This window comes from Dromiciops gliroides, chromosome 5 (genome assembly GCF_019393635.1).
Source record: "Dromiciops gliroides isolate mDroGli1 chromosome 5, mDroGli1.pri, whole genome shotgun sequence".
NCBI lineage: Eukaryota > Metazoa > Chordata > Mammalia > Microbiotheria > Microbiotheriidae > Dromiciops > Dromiciops gliroides.
In genome coordinates, this window is record NC_057865.1 from 54,257,948 (window position 1) to 54,277,323 (window position 19,376).

The following is a 19,376-nucleotide window of genomic DNA, read 5'->3' on the forward strand; positions in this document are numbered from 1 at the left end:
TGCATGGAAATGGTTGGATTCCCTTGTCTTTAGACAGGGATCCTTATTGTTTTTAAATACTATTCAACATTAAAAGTTATAAATCCATGTACAACAGAAAAGGTAGAAATAACTTAAGTACTTTTACATAGAGAAAACTCCCTTCCCTCCATTGTTCTAAGGAAGAAATCTGCTGTTTTTGAGAACATGAGCTGCCAGCTGGGATACTTGGGATGTGGACATTTATTGTACTGAAAGATTTAAAAGTTGAGGAGTCTGACAGAAATGTCTTAAAATACAGTGCCATGTTATAAATACACTGCTGTTATGAATCAAATTGAAATAATAAATATTGTGTTTTTATAGAGCACTATAGCATTGCAGGCTGTGTACATGGTCCACATTAGATTTGTAGACCAATCCAACATGGGAACTTTGAAACAATGGAAGCCAAACTGGGCCATTTTAGTGGTGCTGTTTGTAGGAACCTCATTCTGAGAAAGTTTAAAAACTATTGTACTTTATTGTATCCAAAAATTTTATACCTTGGTATGGAATTTTCTAATTTTGTATATTGGTAATATTGTAAGAAATAAAGATGATTGACTATATTACTGATGCTGGAAACTTTGTCTAAGGTCTCTCCAGACAAGATGGTGGAAAAAATGTATTAGAGGGACCTAGAATCCAAAGAAGAGTTGGAAATAGAAATTCTCCAAAAAGAGGGGAGAGTGCTTCAAAAACTATGTTAAAGTACAGCAAACAACCAAAATGGATAATTACCAAAGTGAAGGAAATGCTAACATAATTTAAAAATACAACAGAACAACTGAATCAACTTAAATTTCAAATGCCACAATTTGGGGGTGGGGGGGAGCCAATGTCAGATAGCATTGAGATGGCCTTAAATGGACAAATGGAATCTCTAAAGAAATTAAACAAGAATAACCATGGTCAGAAAATTCGAAAACCAAATTAAAGAAGAGCTTGGATAGAGTGACAAATTAATGGATAGAATTCAAGTTAAAATTGTTAAGGCTTAAAGAAGGATCTAGAAGAAATAATAAAGAAAGAAGCCAAAATGGAAAATGTAATAGAAAATCTCAAAAGACTCCTAAAAGCAACCAGCACCACCAGAAAACAAACTGAATTGTACACAATGTATAGTTGCTAGAAATTTGGAATATAAAAATATCATACAAATGCAGCCCCAAATTGGGATCCTTGAGGACTCATGTGACAGAACAAGAGGATAAATCAGGATGCAACACTTTCAGGATTATGGGTATCCCAGAAAACATAGAAAGATAAGATTGTGAGCACCAGAAAAACATTAAATGAATTATCCTGAAATTAGACAAAAAAGTAATGAAATATCAGTGGGAAAGTTTTAGTAGTATCATATTGTAGATAAGATAATTTAACCCACTATTTTTTAGGCTAAAAGGATTATATAACTTGCCCACAGTCACACAGGTCTCTGAGGCTGGATTTGAACTCAGGTCTTCCTAACTCCAGGGCCAGTGCTCTAACCATTGTGCCACCTAGCTGCCCTTTATTTAACCCACTTTCAATTAAATAAGAAGTTTAAATAATTCTTCCTAGTACTGATGAGGGACTTAGGGCAGTCCATCTACATTTTCGCCTTTGATTCTTCCTGTGACCTTATAACACATGTTTACAAAACAATTGACTATATAGTAGATAGAGAGTTCTAGATTTGAAGATAGAGGGGACTGAGTTCAAATTCTGCCTAGATGTATGATCATGGACAAGTTCATTTGCAGACCTTAAAACACTAGCTCTTACTGTCATTGTTTTTCTTACTCTTATTAGTATTACACATGGAATAGCCAGGGAATAAACATTTGTTAAGCACCTACTATGTGCTAGGCACTGTGCTAAATGTCATGGCTATGAAAAAAAGGTAAAATGCAGTCCCTATTTTTTAGGAGATCACAATCTAATAGGGGAGACAACATGCAAATACCTATGTACAAATAAGCTATAGACAGATTAAATTGGACATAATCAATAGAAGGAAGGGACTAGAATTAAAAGGGATAAGGAAAGGCTTCCTCTGGACAGTGGGATTGTACCTGGGACTAGAAAGAAACAAGGGAAGCCACGAGGCAAAAACGAAGAGGGAATATAAAAAAACTAACTGTCCATATAGAAGATCGAACCCAGTAACTTGGGTGTGTGGTGGGCACTATGAATTAGCCAGACACTCCAACCAGCTACAGAATCCTAGCAACAAAAAGTGTGCCATTAAAGTGGTAAATTTTTGTAATGAGCAATCATTGAGAGAATATAATGTTATGTTCCTTTGAGCCAAAGCAGGATATTCTGTTACCTTCCCTTCAGAAATAGAGTGTCACCCATCAACTTTATCCTTGCTTCTCTTGAACTTGTTATTACAGTCCCAGATCACAATAAACTATATTGGGCAGTTTCAACCAAAGCTTACCTCCAGGCCAAGATGGCAGAGGAAAGACAGTGACTCCCCTGAGCACTCCCCCAAAACCCCTTGAAATAATGCCATAAGACAATTCCTGGAGCAGCAGAAGCCACAAAAGTATGGGTAATTTTACAGACAAACACAACTTAGAAGGTCAGCAAGAGACATCAATTGCACCCAGGTGACAGTAGAGCCCAATCCAGCAGGCCATGCCAACACAGACCAGACCCAAACAAACCAGGAGTGAACCTAGGGAGCCACTGAATCAGCAGCTGTAGTGACTGTTTCCAGACCTCTCAGACCACAGATGGTAAGGGGGTTGAACAACTAGTCAGAAGGAGATTACAAGTGTCTCTGCTAACACTAGAAGGACTCTTGTTTTGCCCATACTCATATCCCAGTCACAATCCTGGGTGGTACACCCAGGGTGAGGAAGAGCACTAGCACACCAGAGCTTATAGCCACAGTGGAATGGGGACCCTCCTCACAGATGTGGGGCAGAAAAGAGAGCTTGTGGCCTCTCACAGACCAGAGCACAGGCCAACAGAGTAGTAAGCACACTTCTCCTTAAATCATGCCATCTTGGAAGAACTGAAAACTTAAGAGTCCCTAGAAGTATCTCTGAAAACAGATGCTCAAAACCCTGAAGCTTGGGACAGTGTGCCCTCCACTCTGGAAGTAGAGCCCTACTTTAACAAAGAGTTAAAAGTCAAGGAATAAGCTGGGAAAATGAACAAACAACAGAAAAAAATTTTGACCATAGATAGTTACTATGGTGACAAGGAAGATGGAAACATACTCTCAGAAGATAACAAAGTCAAAGCCCCTATATCCAAAGCCTCCAAAAAAAAAGAATAGGAATTCGTGTCAGCCCATGAAAGAGCTCAAAAAGAATTTTGAAAATCAAGTAAGAGAAGTAGAGAAAAATTGGGAAGGGAAATGAGAATAATGTTAAAAAATCATGAAAAAAGAGTCAACAGCTTGGTAAAGGAGACAAAAAAAATACTGAAGAAAATAACACCTTAAAAAACAGACTGGGTCAAATGGTAAAAGAGGTACAAAAAAAACAATGAAGTGAAAAATGCCTTGAAAAAAATTGTTCGAATGGAGAAGGAGGCACAAAAACTCACTTAAGAAAATAATTCCTTAAAATTATAATTGAACAAATTAAAGTTAATTATTTTATGAAAAATCAAGAGACAATCAAAAAAAAACAAAAGAATGAAAAAAAATAGAAGACAATGTGAAGTATCTCATTGGAAAAAACAACCGACCTGGAAAATAGATCCAGGAGAGATAATTTAAAAATCATTGGTCTACCTGAATCCATGATCAAAAAAGAGCCTAGACATTACCTTTCAAGAAATTGTCAAGGAAAACTTCCCTGATATTCTAGAACCAGAGGGTAAAATAGAAATTGAAACAATCCACTGATCACTTCCTGAAAGAGACCCCAAAATGGAAACTCCCAGGAATATTAATAATAAATTCCAGAGCACCCCTAGTCAAGGAGAAAATATGTCAAACAACCGGAAAAAAAAAACAATTCAAGTATTGTAGATCCACAGTCAGGACAACACAAGATCTAGCAGCTTCTACATTAAAGTATTGGAGGGCTTGGAATATGATATTCTGGAGGGCAAAGGAACTGGGTTTACGACCAAGAATCACCTACCCAGTAAAACTCAGTATAATCTTTTGGGGGAGGGGGGAGAAATGGACATTCAATGAGAGGACTTTCAGGAATTTTTGATGAAAAGACCTGAGCCAAATTGACTATTTGATTTTCAAATACAAGAATCAAAAGAAGCGTAAAAAAGTAAACAGGAAAGGAAATCATAAGGGATTTAATACAGTTAAACTGTTTATATTTCTGCATGGGAAGATGATACTTGTAATTCCTAAAAACTTTCTCATTATTAGGGCATGTGGAAGGAGTATATATAGACAGAGGGCACAGGTGTGAGTGGAATATGAAGGAATGATAGCTAAAAAATAAAAATAAGGGGTGAGAGAGGAATGCACTGGGAGAAAGAGAAAGAAAGAGGTAGGATGGGGTAAATATTTCACATAAATAAGGGAAGAAGAAACTTTTATAGTGGAGGGGAAGTTGGAGGGGGTGAGGGGGAATGAGTAAGCCTTACTCTTATCAGAATTGGCTCAATGAGGGACACCTAGATGGCACAGTGAATAGAGAACCAACCCTGGAGTCAGAAGGACCTGAGTTCAAAGTTGGCCTCAGACACTTAACACTTACTAGCTGTGTGACCCTGGGCAAGTCAACCCCAATTGCCTCACCCCCAAAAAAAAATTTTAAAAAAGAATTGGCTCAATGAGGGAATAACATATACACTCAATTGGGGATACAAATTTTTCTTACCCTGAAGGAAAGTAGGAGGGGAAGGGGAGGGGTTGATAGAAGGGATGGCAGATTTGGGGAGGGGGCAGTCAGAAACAAAACACTTTTGAGGAGGGCCAGGGTGAAAGGAGATAGAGAATAGAGTAAATAGCATGGGGAGGGAATAGAATGGAAGGAAATATAGTTAGCAATAGTAACTGTAAAAAACTTTTGACGCAAGTTTCTCTTATAAAGGACTCATTTCTCAAACATATAGAGAACTGAGTCAAATTTATAAAAAAATAAGAGACATTCCCCAACCGATAAATGATCAAGAGATATGAATGAACAGTTTTCAGATGAAGTAATCAAAGTCCAAAGCCATATGGGAAAAATGCTTTAACTCACTATTAATTGGAGAGTTGCAAATCAAAACAATTCTGGAGTACTACTTCATACCCATTAGATTGGCTAATAGAACAGAAGAAGAAAATGACAAATATTTAAGGAAATATGGTGGAAATAAGACATTAATGCACTATTGGTGGAGTTGTAAATTGATTCAAATATTGTGTGTAGCAATATGGTACTATGCCCAAAGGACTATAAAACCATTGACCTAGCAATACCACTACTAGGTCTGCATTCAAAAAGGGATAAAAACAAAAAGGAAAAACACCTATATGTACAAAAATATTTATAGCAATTCTTTTCTGGTGGTAAAGAACTGGAAATTGAGGGGATGCCCATCCATTGGGGAATGGCTGAACGGATTGTGTTATGTGATTATAATGGAATACTATTGTGCTATAAGAAATGATGAGCAGGATGCCCTCAGAAAAACCTGGAAAGACTTACATGAGCTGATGTAAAGTGGAATGTACTGTGTACAAAATAACAACCATGTTGTAAGATGTGAAATATTTAGCTAGTCTCAGTAATAAAATGATACGAGAACTCTGAAGGGCTTATGGTGAAAAATGCTATTCATGTCCAGAGAAAGAACTGATGGTGTCTGAATGCAAGTTGAAGCATCCTTTTAAAAATTTCTTTATTTTTCTTGAGTGTTTTTGTCTGTTTTCTTTCACAACCTGACTAATGTGGAAATGTTTAGCATGACTACATATTATATAACCTATATCAAATTGCTTGTCTTCTCAGTGAGGGGGGGAAGGGAGAGAATTTTTAATATTCATTTTGAAAGTTAAAAATTGTTTCTACATGTAATTGAGGAAAAATAAATTACTAAATGATGTTTTAAGTTTACCTCCAATCAGGCAAATTCATGGGATTTCCTCAAGACCTATATTTTTGAGGTCTCCATGATACTTTAATGACTGGCAACTCATTGGTAATTCTGAATTGATGCTATCACCTTTCTTAAACTCAGTCATATCCACACATTTTAGCTGTTAAAATCTTATAAACCTGGATTCTAAAATAGCCCTAATTTTTAAAAATGTTTTGATGTATTCCTATTAATAGCAACCCACTTACTGTATTCCTGAAGTTCAGAGTTGGTTGGGTTTTTTTTAAATCTAAGTTTTCTAATAGATTTTCTAATTGTTAGGTGGCACAGTGGTTAGAGTGCCAGATCTGGAATCAGAAACATTCCTCTTCCTGAGTTCAAATCCAGCCTCAGACACTTAGTAGCTGTGTGATCCTGGGCAAGTCACTTAACCCTGTTTGCCTCAGTTTCTTCATCTGTAAAATGAGATGAAGAAAGAAATGGCAAACCACTCTGATATTTTTGCCAAGAAAACCCCAAATGGGGTCACGAAGAGTCAAACATAATTAAAAACTGATCAACAAATTTCTAATAGATTGTAGGACAAGGTTTTTTCAACCTCACATGAGGGTTTCTTAAGCTAAGATCCATGAACTTTATATATATATATATATATATATATATATATATATATATAGAGAGAGAGAGAGAGAGAGAGAGAGAGAGAGAGAGAGAGAGAGAGAACCATCTCAATGTAATTAGTTTCCTTTGGAATCCCATGTGTTTTATTTTATGCATTACTCTGAGAAGGGGTTCATGGACTTCAAATGGGTCTATGACATATGAAAAAGTTAGTAGCCCCTGGACCAAATGATCCCTTTCAGCTCTAAATCTGGCGACCTGTTTCCTTTTTAAAAATAACAGCTGGGGCAGCTAGGTGGCGCAGTGGATAGAGCACTGGCCCTGGAGTCAGGAGTACTTGAGTTCAAATCCAGCCTCAGACACTTAACACTTACTAGCTGTGTGACCCTGGGCAAGTCACTTAACCCCAATTGCCTCACTAAAAAAAAAATAAAATAAAATAAAATAAAAATAAAAATAACAGCTGATATAAGAAATGATGAACAAGCAGATTTCAGAAAAAGCTGGAAAAACTTAAGTGAACTGATGCTAAGTGAAGTGCGCAGAACCAGAAGAACATCATACACAATAACAGCAACATTGTGCAATGATCAGCAGTGATAGACTTAGCTCTTCTCAACAATATAATGATCCAAGACAAATCCAAAAGACTCGTGATGGAAAATTCTCTCCACATCCAGAAAAAACAAAAAACCTGTGGATCTGAATGCGGATTGAACCATGCTATTTTTACTTTTGTTGTTTTTTTTCTTTCTTTCTTTCTTGAGGTTTTTCCCTTTTGTTCTAATTCTCCTTTAACAACATGACTAATGTGGAAATATATTTAATGTGATTGTACATATATAATCTATATCAGCTTGCATGCTCTCTTGGGGAGGGAGGAGGGAAAAGAGAGAGAGAAATTTGGAACTCAAAATCTTATAAAAATGAATGTTGAAAACTATCTTTACATGTAACTAAAAAAAATAAAATTCTATTAAGGTTGAAAAAAATAACAGCTGGCATTTATGTAACACTCCAATGTTTACAAAGTGTTTTGCATACATTAGTTCACTAAAGCCTCACTACCACCTTGTGCATTTGGTTCTGTCATCATTCCTGCTTTCCAGGTGAAGAAACTGAGGCTCATAGAGTAATTGATTCCCCCCCCCCACCCAGTCACAAAACTACTAAGTATCTGAGGCGGAATTCAAACCCAGGTCTTCCTCAATGGGAGTTCACCCTTCTGTCCACTAACAAGAATGCCTAGTTATCCATATGGTAAGAAAACAGAGATCTGATACACACTTCAATCATTGTTATCAATGGAGTCATTAGGTTCCTGTCATTGAAAATAAGATTTTCACATGTACTTGCGAATTGTTATTTATAAAACACCTTTTGAGGTTTGCAGAGAGCCTTTCTCATGCACCCTACAGCCACCATAATATCTATAACAGAGAACAGTTGACATGAAATGGGTTTGGAGTCGGTGGGCCTGAGTTCTAATTCAGCTGTTTCTTGCTACCTGAATGACATGGGCATGATCTATAATCTCACCAGACTTCAATTTTAGTATGTGTGATGAAAGGGTTGTACTAAATTTTTTTTCCTAAGGACTCTCCTTATCAGCTCTAAATTCTGAAAAATCTGTGTCAAGTGGGATGTGATTCCCTTTCCCAGCCTTTTTTTTTTTTTAAGAGTGAGATGTAAAGTGAGAAGCAGGCCTTACCTGCATAATGACTAATGGAAGAGCCTTCTTAACTTGGGATAAACCTTGAAGGTTAGAGAGGGCAAGAAAAATGAGGATTGTGGTAGGGTGATCCAAAAGGGCAGAGCTAAGACTAATGAGATGAAATTAAGTGAAAGAAAAATGTGGACTGAATATCAAGAAATATTTCCTCCAGATGGGGTTGTGATTAGATCTTGCAATAATATCCCAATGGAAGTGGTAGGAGCTTTCTATATCACCCCTGTCACTTCATACTGGACTGGGCTTTAAATGTTCCAAAAAATACACAGTAAGAAAGAGCCTAACTTTGGCAGGATGATAAGTGAGATGACATCTCTAATTTCATTGATTTCTTCTCAAGCGTCTGCTCCTAATCACACATCTTCCTGTGGATGGGAGGGGTTTAGTGTTTCTGTTAGATTTTACCTGACTCCTTTTCTTCTCTCATTTTCAGAAGAAAACTGTTGCTAAAATCCTGTCTTTGAAAATGGCTTCCTTAAGTGGCAAAGTGCAGACAGTTTTGGGCCTCGTGGAACCAGGTCAACTTGGCCGGACACTAACCCATGAACACTTATCTATGACCTTTGACTGTAGCTACACCCCTCCTCCTTCAGGCCAAGAAGCTTTGTCTAAGCAACCCATGGTAATGAAGAACTTGTTCTGGATTCAGAAGAACCCATATTCCCACAAGGAAAACCTTCAACTAAATCAGGAGACTGAAGCCATCAAGGAGGAGCTCCTATATTACAAAGCCAATGGCGGTGGGGCTTTGGTGGAAAACACAATCAGCGGACTTAGTCGAGATGTGAAGACCTTGAAGTGGTTTGCAGAAGAGACTGGGGTCCATATCATCTCTGGGACTGGATTTTATGTGGGTGCCACACACTCTGCAGAGACCCGTGCCATGTCAATTGAGCAGGTAAACAATTCTTAGTCAATATCTCCACATGAGGGGGCAGCTAGGTGGTGCAGTGGATAAAGCACCGGCCCTGGATTCAGGAGGACCTGAGTTCAAATCCGACCTCAGACACTTAACACTTACTAGCTGTGTGACCCTGGGCAAGTCATTTAACCCTCATTGCCCCACACACAAAAAATATCTAAACATGAGCTTAGAGTAGTCTTCTCCTTTCCTCCTTGTTCAGCCACAAATGAAAATCTCATCAGCTCAGGGCTAGTGGTGCGTGTTCTGGAGTCACAGGGGTACAGAAAGAGATGGAGATTGATTGCTGGATCATTAATACTTCATAAAGAAAACTTTGGATGAAGAAAATCTTGATGTACTCTATATTGAAAGATTTAAAATAGTGATAATTATATTTCCTATGTATTGTATCAGTACTCAGTGGTGTTGCCATGGCCTGTTTATAAACCTTAGTTTTCCATTATAAACTGCAATTATACAAGCTCAATTTTCCTTCACGATTTTATAATAACCCAGCAGTAAAAATTCACTGTAGGGCGAAACTTGGCAGGCAGAGACTTGGCAAGTTTGTGATTTTTTTTTTACCTCTCCCTTTACAAAGTTGGGGGTTGGAGGGATTGTGGAAGAAAATCCACTCATCTGATGTTATCTATTTCATGATATTGAGTAAAAAGGTGAGCTCAGAGAAGAGCAACTCTTTAAGGGATGTGTCAGGAGCGGATAGTGAAACAATCCCCAAAGCATATACTCACCATCATCCACTAATGGTAATAGCAGAGCAGCAGTAATTTTTGCAAGGAACAATTAATCTCTGAAATTTGTTTGACAGAGGGTTCATTTTCAAAATTGTAATTCCCCATTTCTTCAGTCATGAGGACTTTACTTTTCCAAAATATATAGGTAAAATTGAATGGATTATATTCTTTGCATTATATTCTCCCAGCAATGCTTGCACATATTCCCAATTACTTTTAACAACCATCTTAAATGCATGAACCAAAAGGTATAATGTTATAGGACAGATGTATTGTGTATGGTATTTTCTGTTTGTATGGGGTGAAGGATTGAATAAAGAAGGTGGAATAACAAATTTGCTCACTGTAGGCTTAATTTATTCCATAGCTGTCTCTTTGTCTGCCAGATAGTCTAGTTTGGGCAATAGACTACTTTCTCAATCCATGCATTAACTAATTGCTCTTTCTGTCATTTAGCTAATTTATCTTAAATTCATGGGTTTTAAGTTAAATATTTATAGGAGGGGAGAAACAGCACATTATAATGCTAGTCTTGAAATCAAGAAAACCCCGGTTCAAATTCTGCCTCTGACACATACTGACTGACCATGAAATTTAGAAAAAAGATATTTTTGCAATGCTAAACTAGGCCATCTTTTGTCTGAGTTCTTACCTAGCCCTTAGTCATTGAATGGGCATTGCCTCAGAAAGATGTTAATTTAGAAGGACCAACAATATCCTAGGCCTTCACCAGTGATCCTAACTTTTGTCTTGCCACTGGACTTTGATGACTCTGAAGGAGAGAATGAGGTTGATGATGTTACACAGCTGTGCCTCACTGAAATCCAATTCACTTGCAAGTCAGGACATCACCCTGGTGATGTCACTGCTCCTCTTTGAGGAGGGACAGGAGCAAGTTGTTTAACCTCCCAGTGCCTCCAAGTAACCATCTGACTCTGTAACCTACAAAGGAGTTGAATTACCTCTTTATATTAATGAAGGAAATTTACATAAACCAATGAAATCACCAGTCTGGAATCCCATCTCCTGCCCTCCCCCCACTCCCACCCCCCCCAAAATTATAGTAAATCTGCCTTAAGTCTTTGAATTTTAAGAATTATGTACTTGTTTTGTCCTTAATAGTTCTTAGGTGTTGAATCCAATATTTGCTGAATAGATTTCTATCCCAAATGCTTTTGCATACTCTTATTTATAAGGTATTCTTATTCTTCCTTAGCTTACTGATATTTTTATTAATGAAATACTACATGGAGCTGATAGTACCAACATCAAATGTGGAGTCATCGGAGAAATCGGCTGCTCTTGGCCTCTCACTGAAAGTGAGAAAAAGGTACTTCAGGCAACAGCCCATGCACAGTCTCAGCTTGGATGCCCAGTTATCATCCACCCTGGTAGGAATCCAAACTCACCCTTTACGATTATACGAATCTTGCAAGAAGCTGGGGCAGACATCTCCAAGACGGTCATGAGTCACCTTGACAGGTAAGGAGGCTGTATGTTTTGTCCAGAGTACCACTAAAAAGCCCGATATGTATGTATAGCCAAATCAAACCAGCCTATAGGTTTTGGTGTTTCTTTTAATAGCCTAATGTGAGATGAGCAAATCAATTCAATCTGAAATGGTCATAGAAATTAAGGGGGAAGCTAGGTGTTGTCAGAGCAAACAGTCTCTGCAAGATTTTACTCATCAACCATGGCCAATTTACCATAGTAAGTAACTGTGCTGAGTTGTAATGAGTCACTTATATTAACAAACAGGGTAAATGGGAGGGTTATACCAAATGTGACCATTGCATATGTAGCCTTCCATACCCATGTTATCATGTTGGAATTGAGAAGGTCACTTTGCACTTGGTAGTTCTTTAAAAAGCCTATGAGATACCCTTTGATCTAGCAATACTACCACTAGGTTTATATGCCAAAGACATCCGCAAAAAGAGAAAAATACCTATTTGTACAAAAATACTTATAGCAGCTCTTTTTGTGGTGGCTAAGAATTAGAAATCAAAGGAATGCCCATCAATTGGGGAATGGCTGAACAAGCTGTGGTATATGATGGTGATGGAATATTATTGTGCTATAAGAAATGACAAGCAGGATGATTTCAGAAAGACCTGGAAAGACTTGTATGAACTGATGTATAGTGAAGTGAGCAGAACCAAGAGAACATTGTACACAAAGACAGCAATATTGTTTGATGAAGAACTATGAATGACTTGAGTATTCACAACAATACAATGATCCAAAACAATCCCAAAGGATTATTGATGAAACATACTATCCACCTCCAAAGAAACTGATATTAATGGAACAGACTGAAGCACGCTATTTTCCACTTTCATTTTTTTCTTTTAATCAAGTTCCCTTGTACAAAATGACAAATATGGTAATTTTTTGCATAATCATACATGTATAACCCACATCTGATTGTTTGCCACCTCAGAGAGGGGATAGGGGAGGGAAGGAAAGAAGGATAAAAATTGGAACCCCAAACTATAAATAAAAATGTTTATCATTTTTAAAAGCCTATGAGAATTTAAAACAAGAAGAATTTTAAAAATTGTAAGGCAATAGCATAGATTTTCAGTAAAGTTCTCTGATGCCTCATTTTGGCCTAGACATCTGGCCTGACCAGGGTACATGACTGCTATTCCTGGAGCTTAGGCCCTGGCAGGAATGACCATAACTGAAAAGGTTATAAAAAGTCCTCTCATCAGTGGAGTGAGCCAAGATCAATGAAATTACCGATCCATATTAAAGTAAGGTAGTGAATAAGAGGGGAGGGAGAAGATAATAAGCATTTATATAGCACCTACTATGTGCCAGGAAATGTGCTTAGTGGTTTTTTAGGTTTTGTTCTTCTTTTATAAATATCATTTCTTTTGATCCTCATAATGACACATGAGCTAGGTGCTAACAGTTGAGGACATTAAGGTAAACAGAGGTTGCTCAGGGAAAAACAGCTAGTAAGTGTCTGAGGCTGCATTTGAACTCAGGTCTTTCTGACTCCAAGCCCAGAACTCTATCTACTATACCAGCAGCAGCTTCCTGGTAGTTCTTGAATGAATGACTAAGTATTAAGCAGTTACTATGTGCCACACACTGTGTTAAGTGCTAGGGATTATCAAACACAAAATCAAAGATAATCCCTGTGCTCAAGGAGTTTCTTTCATAATTGGTAAAACAAGACTCAGAGGAGAGTGGTGATCAAGGAGGGACACATTGGTCCAGAGAGTTACAGGGATAATGAGTGAGACCACAGATTGGCCTAGCCCATACAGTAACAATGGCAGAGATGATTGACTCCATAATTGGGGTTGGAGTGGGGGGAAGATGGCGAAAAGAGAGGCTGTATAGTTGCACATTGTAGCAACAAAATTCTTTATATATATAATTATATAATTCTTTATATAAGAGATGGCCAGAGGGTAGGGAGTAAGGGAAACAGGGTCACTGGGGCTTTCCTAAAGTAATGGTCTTGGAAGAGTCAGTCACCAATCAGGAAACCCAGGCTCTTTGGCAGAGGTTCTTCCAGTGCCAAGGCTGTTACCAAGGCTGTGAGAGACATAGAACATATACACTGGGGAGCAGAGAGTATCTGACATTTGCAGCTATGGCTTTTATAAAGAGCCATAACAGTTTGGCTAAGATTTTCTATGAGTAATAGCCCTTAAATGTAATTGATACAAGAATTAATGCAGTTCTCTAAGGATGAGGCTAAGAATATTTTGGAAAATAGCTGTTATCATGCACACTGGAATAATGCCATCCCAACAGATTGCCAAATCCTGATGAACAGACCAGACATTCTGCTATTTGATTAACTAATAATGCAGTAGAATTTATGGATATAGCTGCTCCCCTTAATAGAAATATTGTAGAATCCTATGCAGAAAAAATAAATCACTCTAACAGTGTGTCCCCAAAATGAGGAAGCTGTGTACCATCAAAATAAAGCTAGTTATCTCTGCAGCTGAGACGGTTTCATGTTCACTCCTCAGGCATCTCAGGAAACTTCTAGTAATTTTTTGATATGACATCATCACCAGGAGATTTGTATCCCAACAAATGATTTTATATAATATCTCTGACCATTGTTACTAATTTATAGCAGATTCATCTCACTTGAAAATAACAATGCCCTGTAAAACTGTTTTATTCTGAAATTCTTTCACATTTAGAGATGATGGTTCAACAGGGATTCTTCCATTTCTTGCATCTACGTGGCCAGCCCTGAGTAAAAAGCTTTGAGGGTTGACAGACAAGAAATTCAAATTCAATTCACTTCAATGAACATTTGTTGAATGCCTCCTACCCACAAAGCACCATGCTAGGTGCTATGAGGGCTACAACAAGGCATAAAACAGTTCTCGCTCTCACTGTATAATGAGATGGAGCACAAAATGTTACCTGACAAAGCCTGGGAGAGAGATATTTATAAGGGGTTTTGAAAAACATCTCCCTTTATAGTAGAACTTTCATAGACATCGTAGACTATAAACCTAGAGCTGGAAGGAACCAGTGAGGTCATTAGTCCACCCTCATTAAACAAAGGCCTGAGCATTTCAATGACTTTCCCAAGTCTACCCAAGTAGCATCATCAGAACCAGGACCTGAAGCCAGGTCTTCTGATTCTAATCAGCTCTCTTTCCACAATTCTATGCTGCCTTTTCCATGGGATAGCATCCATCATAAGTGCAGGGAAGGAAGGAAGGAAGGAAGGAAGGAAGGAAGGAAGGAAGGAAGGAAGGAAGGAAGGAAGGAAGGAAGGAAGGAAGGAAGGAAGGAAGGAAGGAAGGAAGGAAGGAAGGAAGGAAGGAAGGAGGAGAGGGTAGGGAGGAACAAAGGGAGGAATGAAGGAAGGAATGACAGAAAGAAGGAGGGAGAGAGAAAGAAAGAGAAAAAGAGAAAGGGAGAAAGAAAGAGGGAGAGAGAAAGAGTGAGAAGGAGAGGGAGAAAGTAAAGAAAGAAAGGCTAGAGACTCATCATAATTGATCTTCAGTAGCTGCACCATCAGTTGGAGTCTTCAATATGATCTAGGATGGAATGGTGGGAGAACCAAGTTCAGAAAAGTACTAAGCATTACAGAAAGGACATTTCTAGTGCCTCCACCTATTCTATTTCTATTTTGTGTGTTCTCCATACTTAAAAGAGAGAAGAGAGGATGTAGGTGCATTTAGTGGGAAGGCAGCTGGGTAAGATGGCTTTCAAAGAAGCAGTACATTCAAAAAAGCATAATGTAGACAGAGGGAAAAAAAACCCTGGCTGGAAGCAAGCAGGCAGCTGTAGTTCCTGCAGGTGAATATTCACAGGAAGGCAGTTTCCAGGATGGAGTCTGATGAGGTCAGCCTTTCACAGCCAGTCTCAGATCTGCCGGACAGTATGTACGATCCGGTCCACACCGAGTGTGAATCTCAGTTTTTCATAATAGAAGATAAATCACAGAGAGCACATACTTTATGCAACAAAATGCACATAGAAATACTAAAAGAGAAGGGGGGACGGAAAACAAGGCATCCAGCAAGGAAGCAGAAAATAATTTTGTTTCCCCCCATCATTCTCTTTCGGCATAATGGAGAAGAATTTGAGCCCACAGGCTGTTACCGTTGCATGGCAACGAATCAAGGTGGTGGCTTGGCTCTGCTGGTCCTTTTTAGGATAGCGAGGGTTGTGCAGCAGAGTAAAAATCCAGCCTTCACAGTCTTTAGGAGAAATCATCTTTTTTTTTCTTTTCCTTAAAAAAAACTTTTTAAAAAATTATGATAATTAGAGGTACTAAAATAAAATATTCTAATATATCCAAAAGCATACAAGAGCTTAGGATTGTTTTTCTTAAGGCACATAAATATCAATTTAATAGGATTCTTCCATAGCATGATTTACTTCAAAGATGTTATCTCACTGTCTAGAGGGGACATTGTGTCCCCTGAGCACAAAAGAGTTAATAAATGACTGGCTTCCTGGGAGACCTCTGGACCACATTGTTGTCATGTGACTATTTGTGACCAGCTTAAGGTCATTTACCTAGAGATATCAGACAGACAAGATAAATCTGCTTCTGTGGATAACAGTGCTTCTATTACCATCTGTTCCCTTAATAAATGGTTGGAGAAATGTGAGCTTGTTGAAAGCACTCCTTAAACATTAGAAATTAACCCTAGAAAACAACATTACTCTTTGACCATTGAAAATGCCCAAATGCCATATTTACAAAGTCATGGCAGTGCTTAGGGAATTGCTGTAAATTTGTGTAATTCACAATGAATCTTAAGTCTTTATAATTTTTCAAAGTAATTATTATGGTGACTTAACCTCATTTACCATGCATCCAAGTGGCTCTGCACCCTACCCGTCTACCCCTGTCCCAAATTACTACAGACTATTTGTATTTGAAGATAATGCCACGATGATGTCATATACCCAGTTCCTAACATGGGGCGAGACCTCAGTTTGACATGTTATTTAAGGTAACTATGTGCCTGTTCTTTTACAGTACACCTATACTCTCTCATTAGTGGGTGTAAAACAAAAATAACTGGAAAGCCTTAGGGTGTTATCTAGACTCAGGTAGACAATATGGTTCATTGCATTTAGAGTCAAAGGACCCGAGTTCAAATTACAGTCATTTCACTTTTCTGAAGCTCTTGATCAGTAAGTTGAAGGGAATTTTCCGTTCACCCTGGAGGGCAATAAACAGCTGCTATGTGTTGATCTATTCACTGCTTGGTTATCTATCATAATAACCCCAAAGGATTTTCCAGCAGAGTGCCCAGACTTTGGCAAGGTAGATGAACTGTACAGGAAAATAGAACATCACCCCTTTTACAAATCCCTGCTTGGGAATGGCAGGGTTTGAAAAGGAGTTAAAGAAAGCTGAGGTAGACAGAAAAGGAAACAGGCAAGCTGAGACGGAGGATTGGTTGAGAATGCCAATCTCAGTCTCATTTGCTTATAGTCATTCAAACCACATTCACACAGCTCTTCGGAGGAAAGTGGTGCTTTAACACAATCTCTCACTTTCCTAATTAGAAGAAAGATGATGAATTATCAGCCACTCCTCTTCAAAAGTTCCACTGCCGAAGGTTTTCTTCTGGAAAGCCAGATTGACTGAGTGGTCCTGTGTGAGTCTCCCACAAGGACCAACATTCTAAAAGACTTGCTTAAAACGGGAATCTTTCAACTCCCGTCAGCCCAAGATTTTCAATGCTTGTGAATCAAACTAATGCCATTCACGAACAAATTTCAAGCATATATTCAGAATCCATTCTCTCCCTCAAAAAAATCTCTCCAGAGAAGAAAGTAGTACAGTTACATTTTTATAGCACAAAAGGGTATTTTTAAAGTATTAAAGTATATACTTTAAGATAACAGGTTATTTTAAGTCAAATGTAAAAATTTAACTATCAAAATATAGATTTTAGATAATTTAAATTATTTTAAATTAAATTAATTTTAGTATTAAATAGATCTAAAATAATCTCAATTATTTTAAATTAAATAAAATTAATTTTTAAGTATTAAAGTATATGTTTAAAAGTATTTAAATGCACAAATACTGTAAATTTTATTAACTAACATGGTTTCAAGCATTTAGAATGCTGTATTACATTAGTATAATGGCTGGTTAGAATTAATATTATCACCAAGAAAAAAGTGAAAAAATGGACCAAGGCCTTCTGCACTATGAGGAATTAAAATAAATCAGCCTAGGGATGAAAAATAAATGAATAGGAAAGTAATCCATAAAAGAGAAAATACTCAGAACGCTTGATTTTTTCCTCTTTCTATTGCTGGCTGTCTTTACTTGTGTCATTGGTATGACCTTAGAAAGTACCAGAAACACCTGTTCTTTATAAACACAACAGCATAGACATGCATGGACCCTTAGGTAAGTGTGCAAATAGACTCATTGCTGTACAGTCTGTGCCTAGTAATATATAAAATACATCTGTGTGTTTATACAATTGTGTGCATATATATATATATATATATATATATATATATATATATATATATATATATATATATATACCCATACCATTTTGACCTGATATTGGATAGATATACACACATATGTCTATAGATATATACATATGTATGCATGCATTTATAGATGTATATATGTATATACCTGTATTTATAATGTATATTACTAGGAAACTAGGCACAGATTGTATGTGTGTGTGTGTGTGTGTGTAACAAATTCCAGGTCAAAATGGTGTTCTTAAAATTGGAACTAAAAATCTTGGGAAAACAAATGTTGAAAACTATCTTTACATGTAACTGTAAAATAATAAAATACTTTTATGATATAATTTTTTAATTAAAAAAATAAAAAGAAATAAAACAATAAAATGGTGTTCTTTATAGGGAGAGCTAGGTGGCACAGTGAGCCCTGGGCCTGGAGCTCGGAAAACCTGAGTTCAAATCCTTCCTCAGGCACTTGCTAGTTCTCTGACTCCAGGGCAAGTCACTTAATCCTGTTTGCCTCAGTTTCCTCATCTATAAAATGAGCTGAAGAGGGAAAGGCAAACCACTGTAATATCTTTGCCAAGAAAACCTCAAAAGGGGTCAAAAAGTGTTAGACATGACTGAAAAACGACTCAACAGCATAGGCAGTAGCCACTCTAAGCAAGAAAGCAACATAACTCTTTTAACCTTCTCTTATCACTCGAAGGCCTTCCCTTATAAAAATGGCCACTGTCCTTCTGCATGTTAGAGTAACATCCATGAACCACAAGAAGCACAGGAATCTTTTCAGTAGACCATGGGGAGGTGATGACAAATGGTGATGTTGAGTATTTATCAACCATTCACCAAAGTTGCTGCTATCTTTATACAGATACTTGAACTAACCTGACATTTTGCCCAAGAGAAATTGGTGGTTCATGCATTCTAGCTAGTACGTTATACCCACCTAAACCTTTCACTAGTAATTTTCTTTTTCAAAAGCAATTTTTCATGCCAGTGACACCACTCCCATGAAATGTGACACTTTAACAAATAGGGTTGCCATGTCCATGAGATTTATCTTTCTCCTAGATATCATACTTCCTTGAACTATGCACACATAGCCCTACAGGAAAAGCAGAGCCTCTTTTGTGCTGTGTGGCAGTGGGAAAGTTCACATGGTTTAAAAAAAAAAAACTTCCTATCATGTATAAACTGTGAAATGTATTTTAAAATAAAAATTTAATTACACTTGGCAATTCTGAGCCTACTTCTGGCAACAATCGTATTTAAACAAGGGTTTTTCTCCCTTGCAGCCCATCTGTTCCTAGTGCTTGAGCCTGCACTTAAGTCATAATATTGAAAGGGTGACATCAGCCCTTGCCAT

The 19,376-nt window shown here is 37.6% G+C and overlaps 1 protein-coding gene across 2 annotated transcripts in view; it reads left to right on the forward strand.

Annotated features, from left to right (window-relative positions):
* Positions 1–8,825: 8,825 nt before the first annotated feature.
* PTER (phosphotriesterase related) overlaps positions 8,826–19,376 on the forward strand; it is a 47,531-nt gene continuing 36,980 nt past the window's right edge. The window contains exons 1-2 of one of the 2 annotated variants that reach the window (XM_043967678.1): positions 8,826–9,278; positions 11,256–11,521. In XM_043967678.1, the coding sequence (XP_043823613.1) occupies positions 8,847–9,278; positions 11,256–11,521 (698 nt within the window). In that variant the 5' untranslated portion in view covers positions 8,826–8,846. The remainder of the gene's footprint in view (positions 9,279–11,255; positions 11,522–19,376) is intronic. The other variant, XM_043967677.1, reaches the window with a different exon arrangement.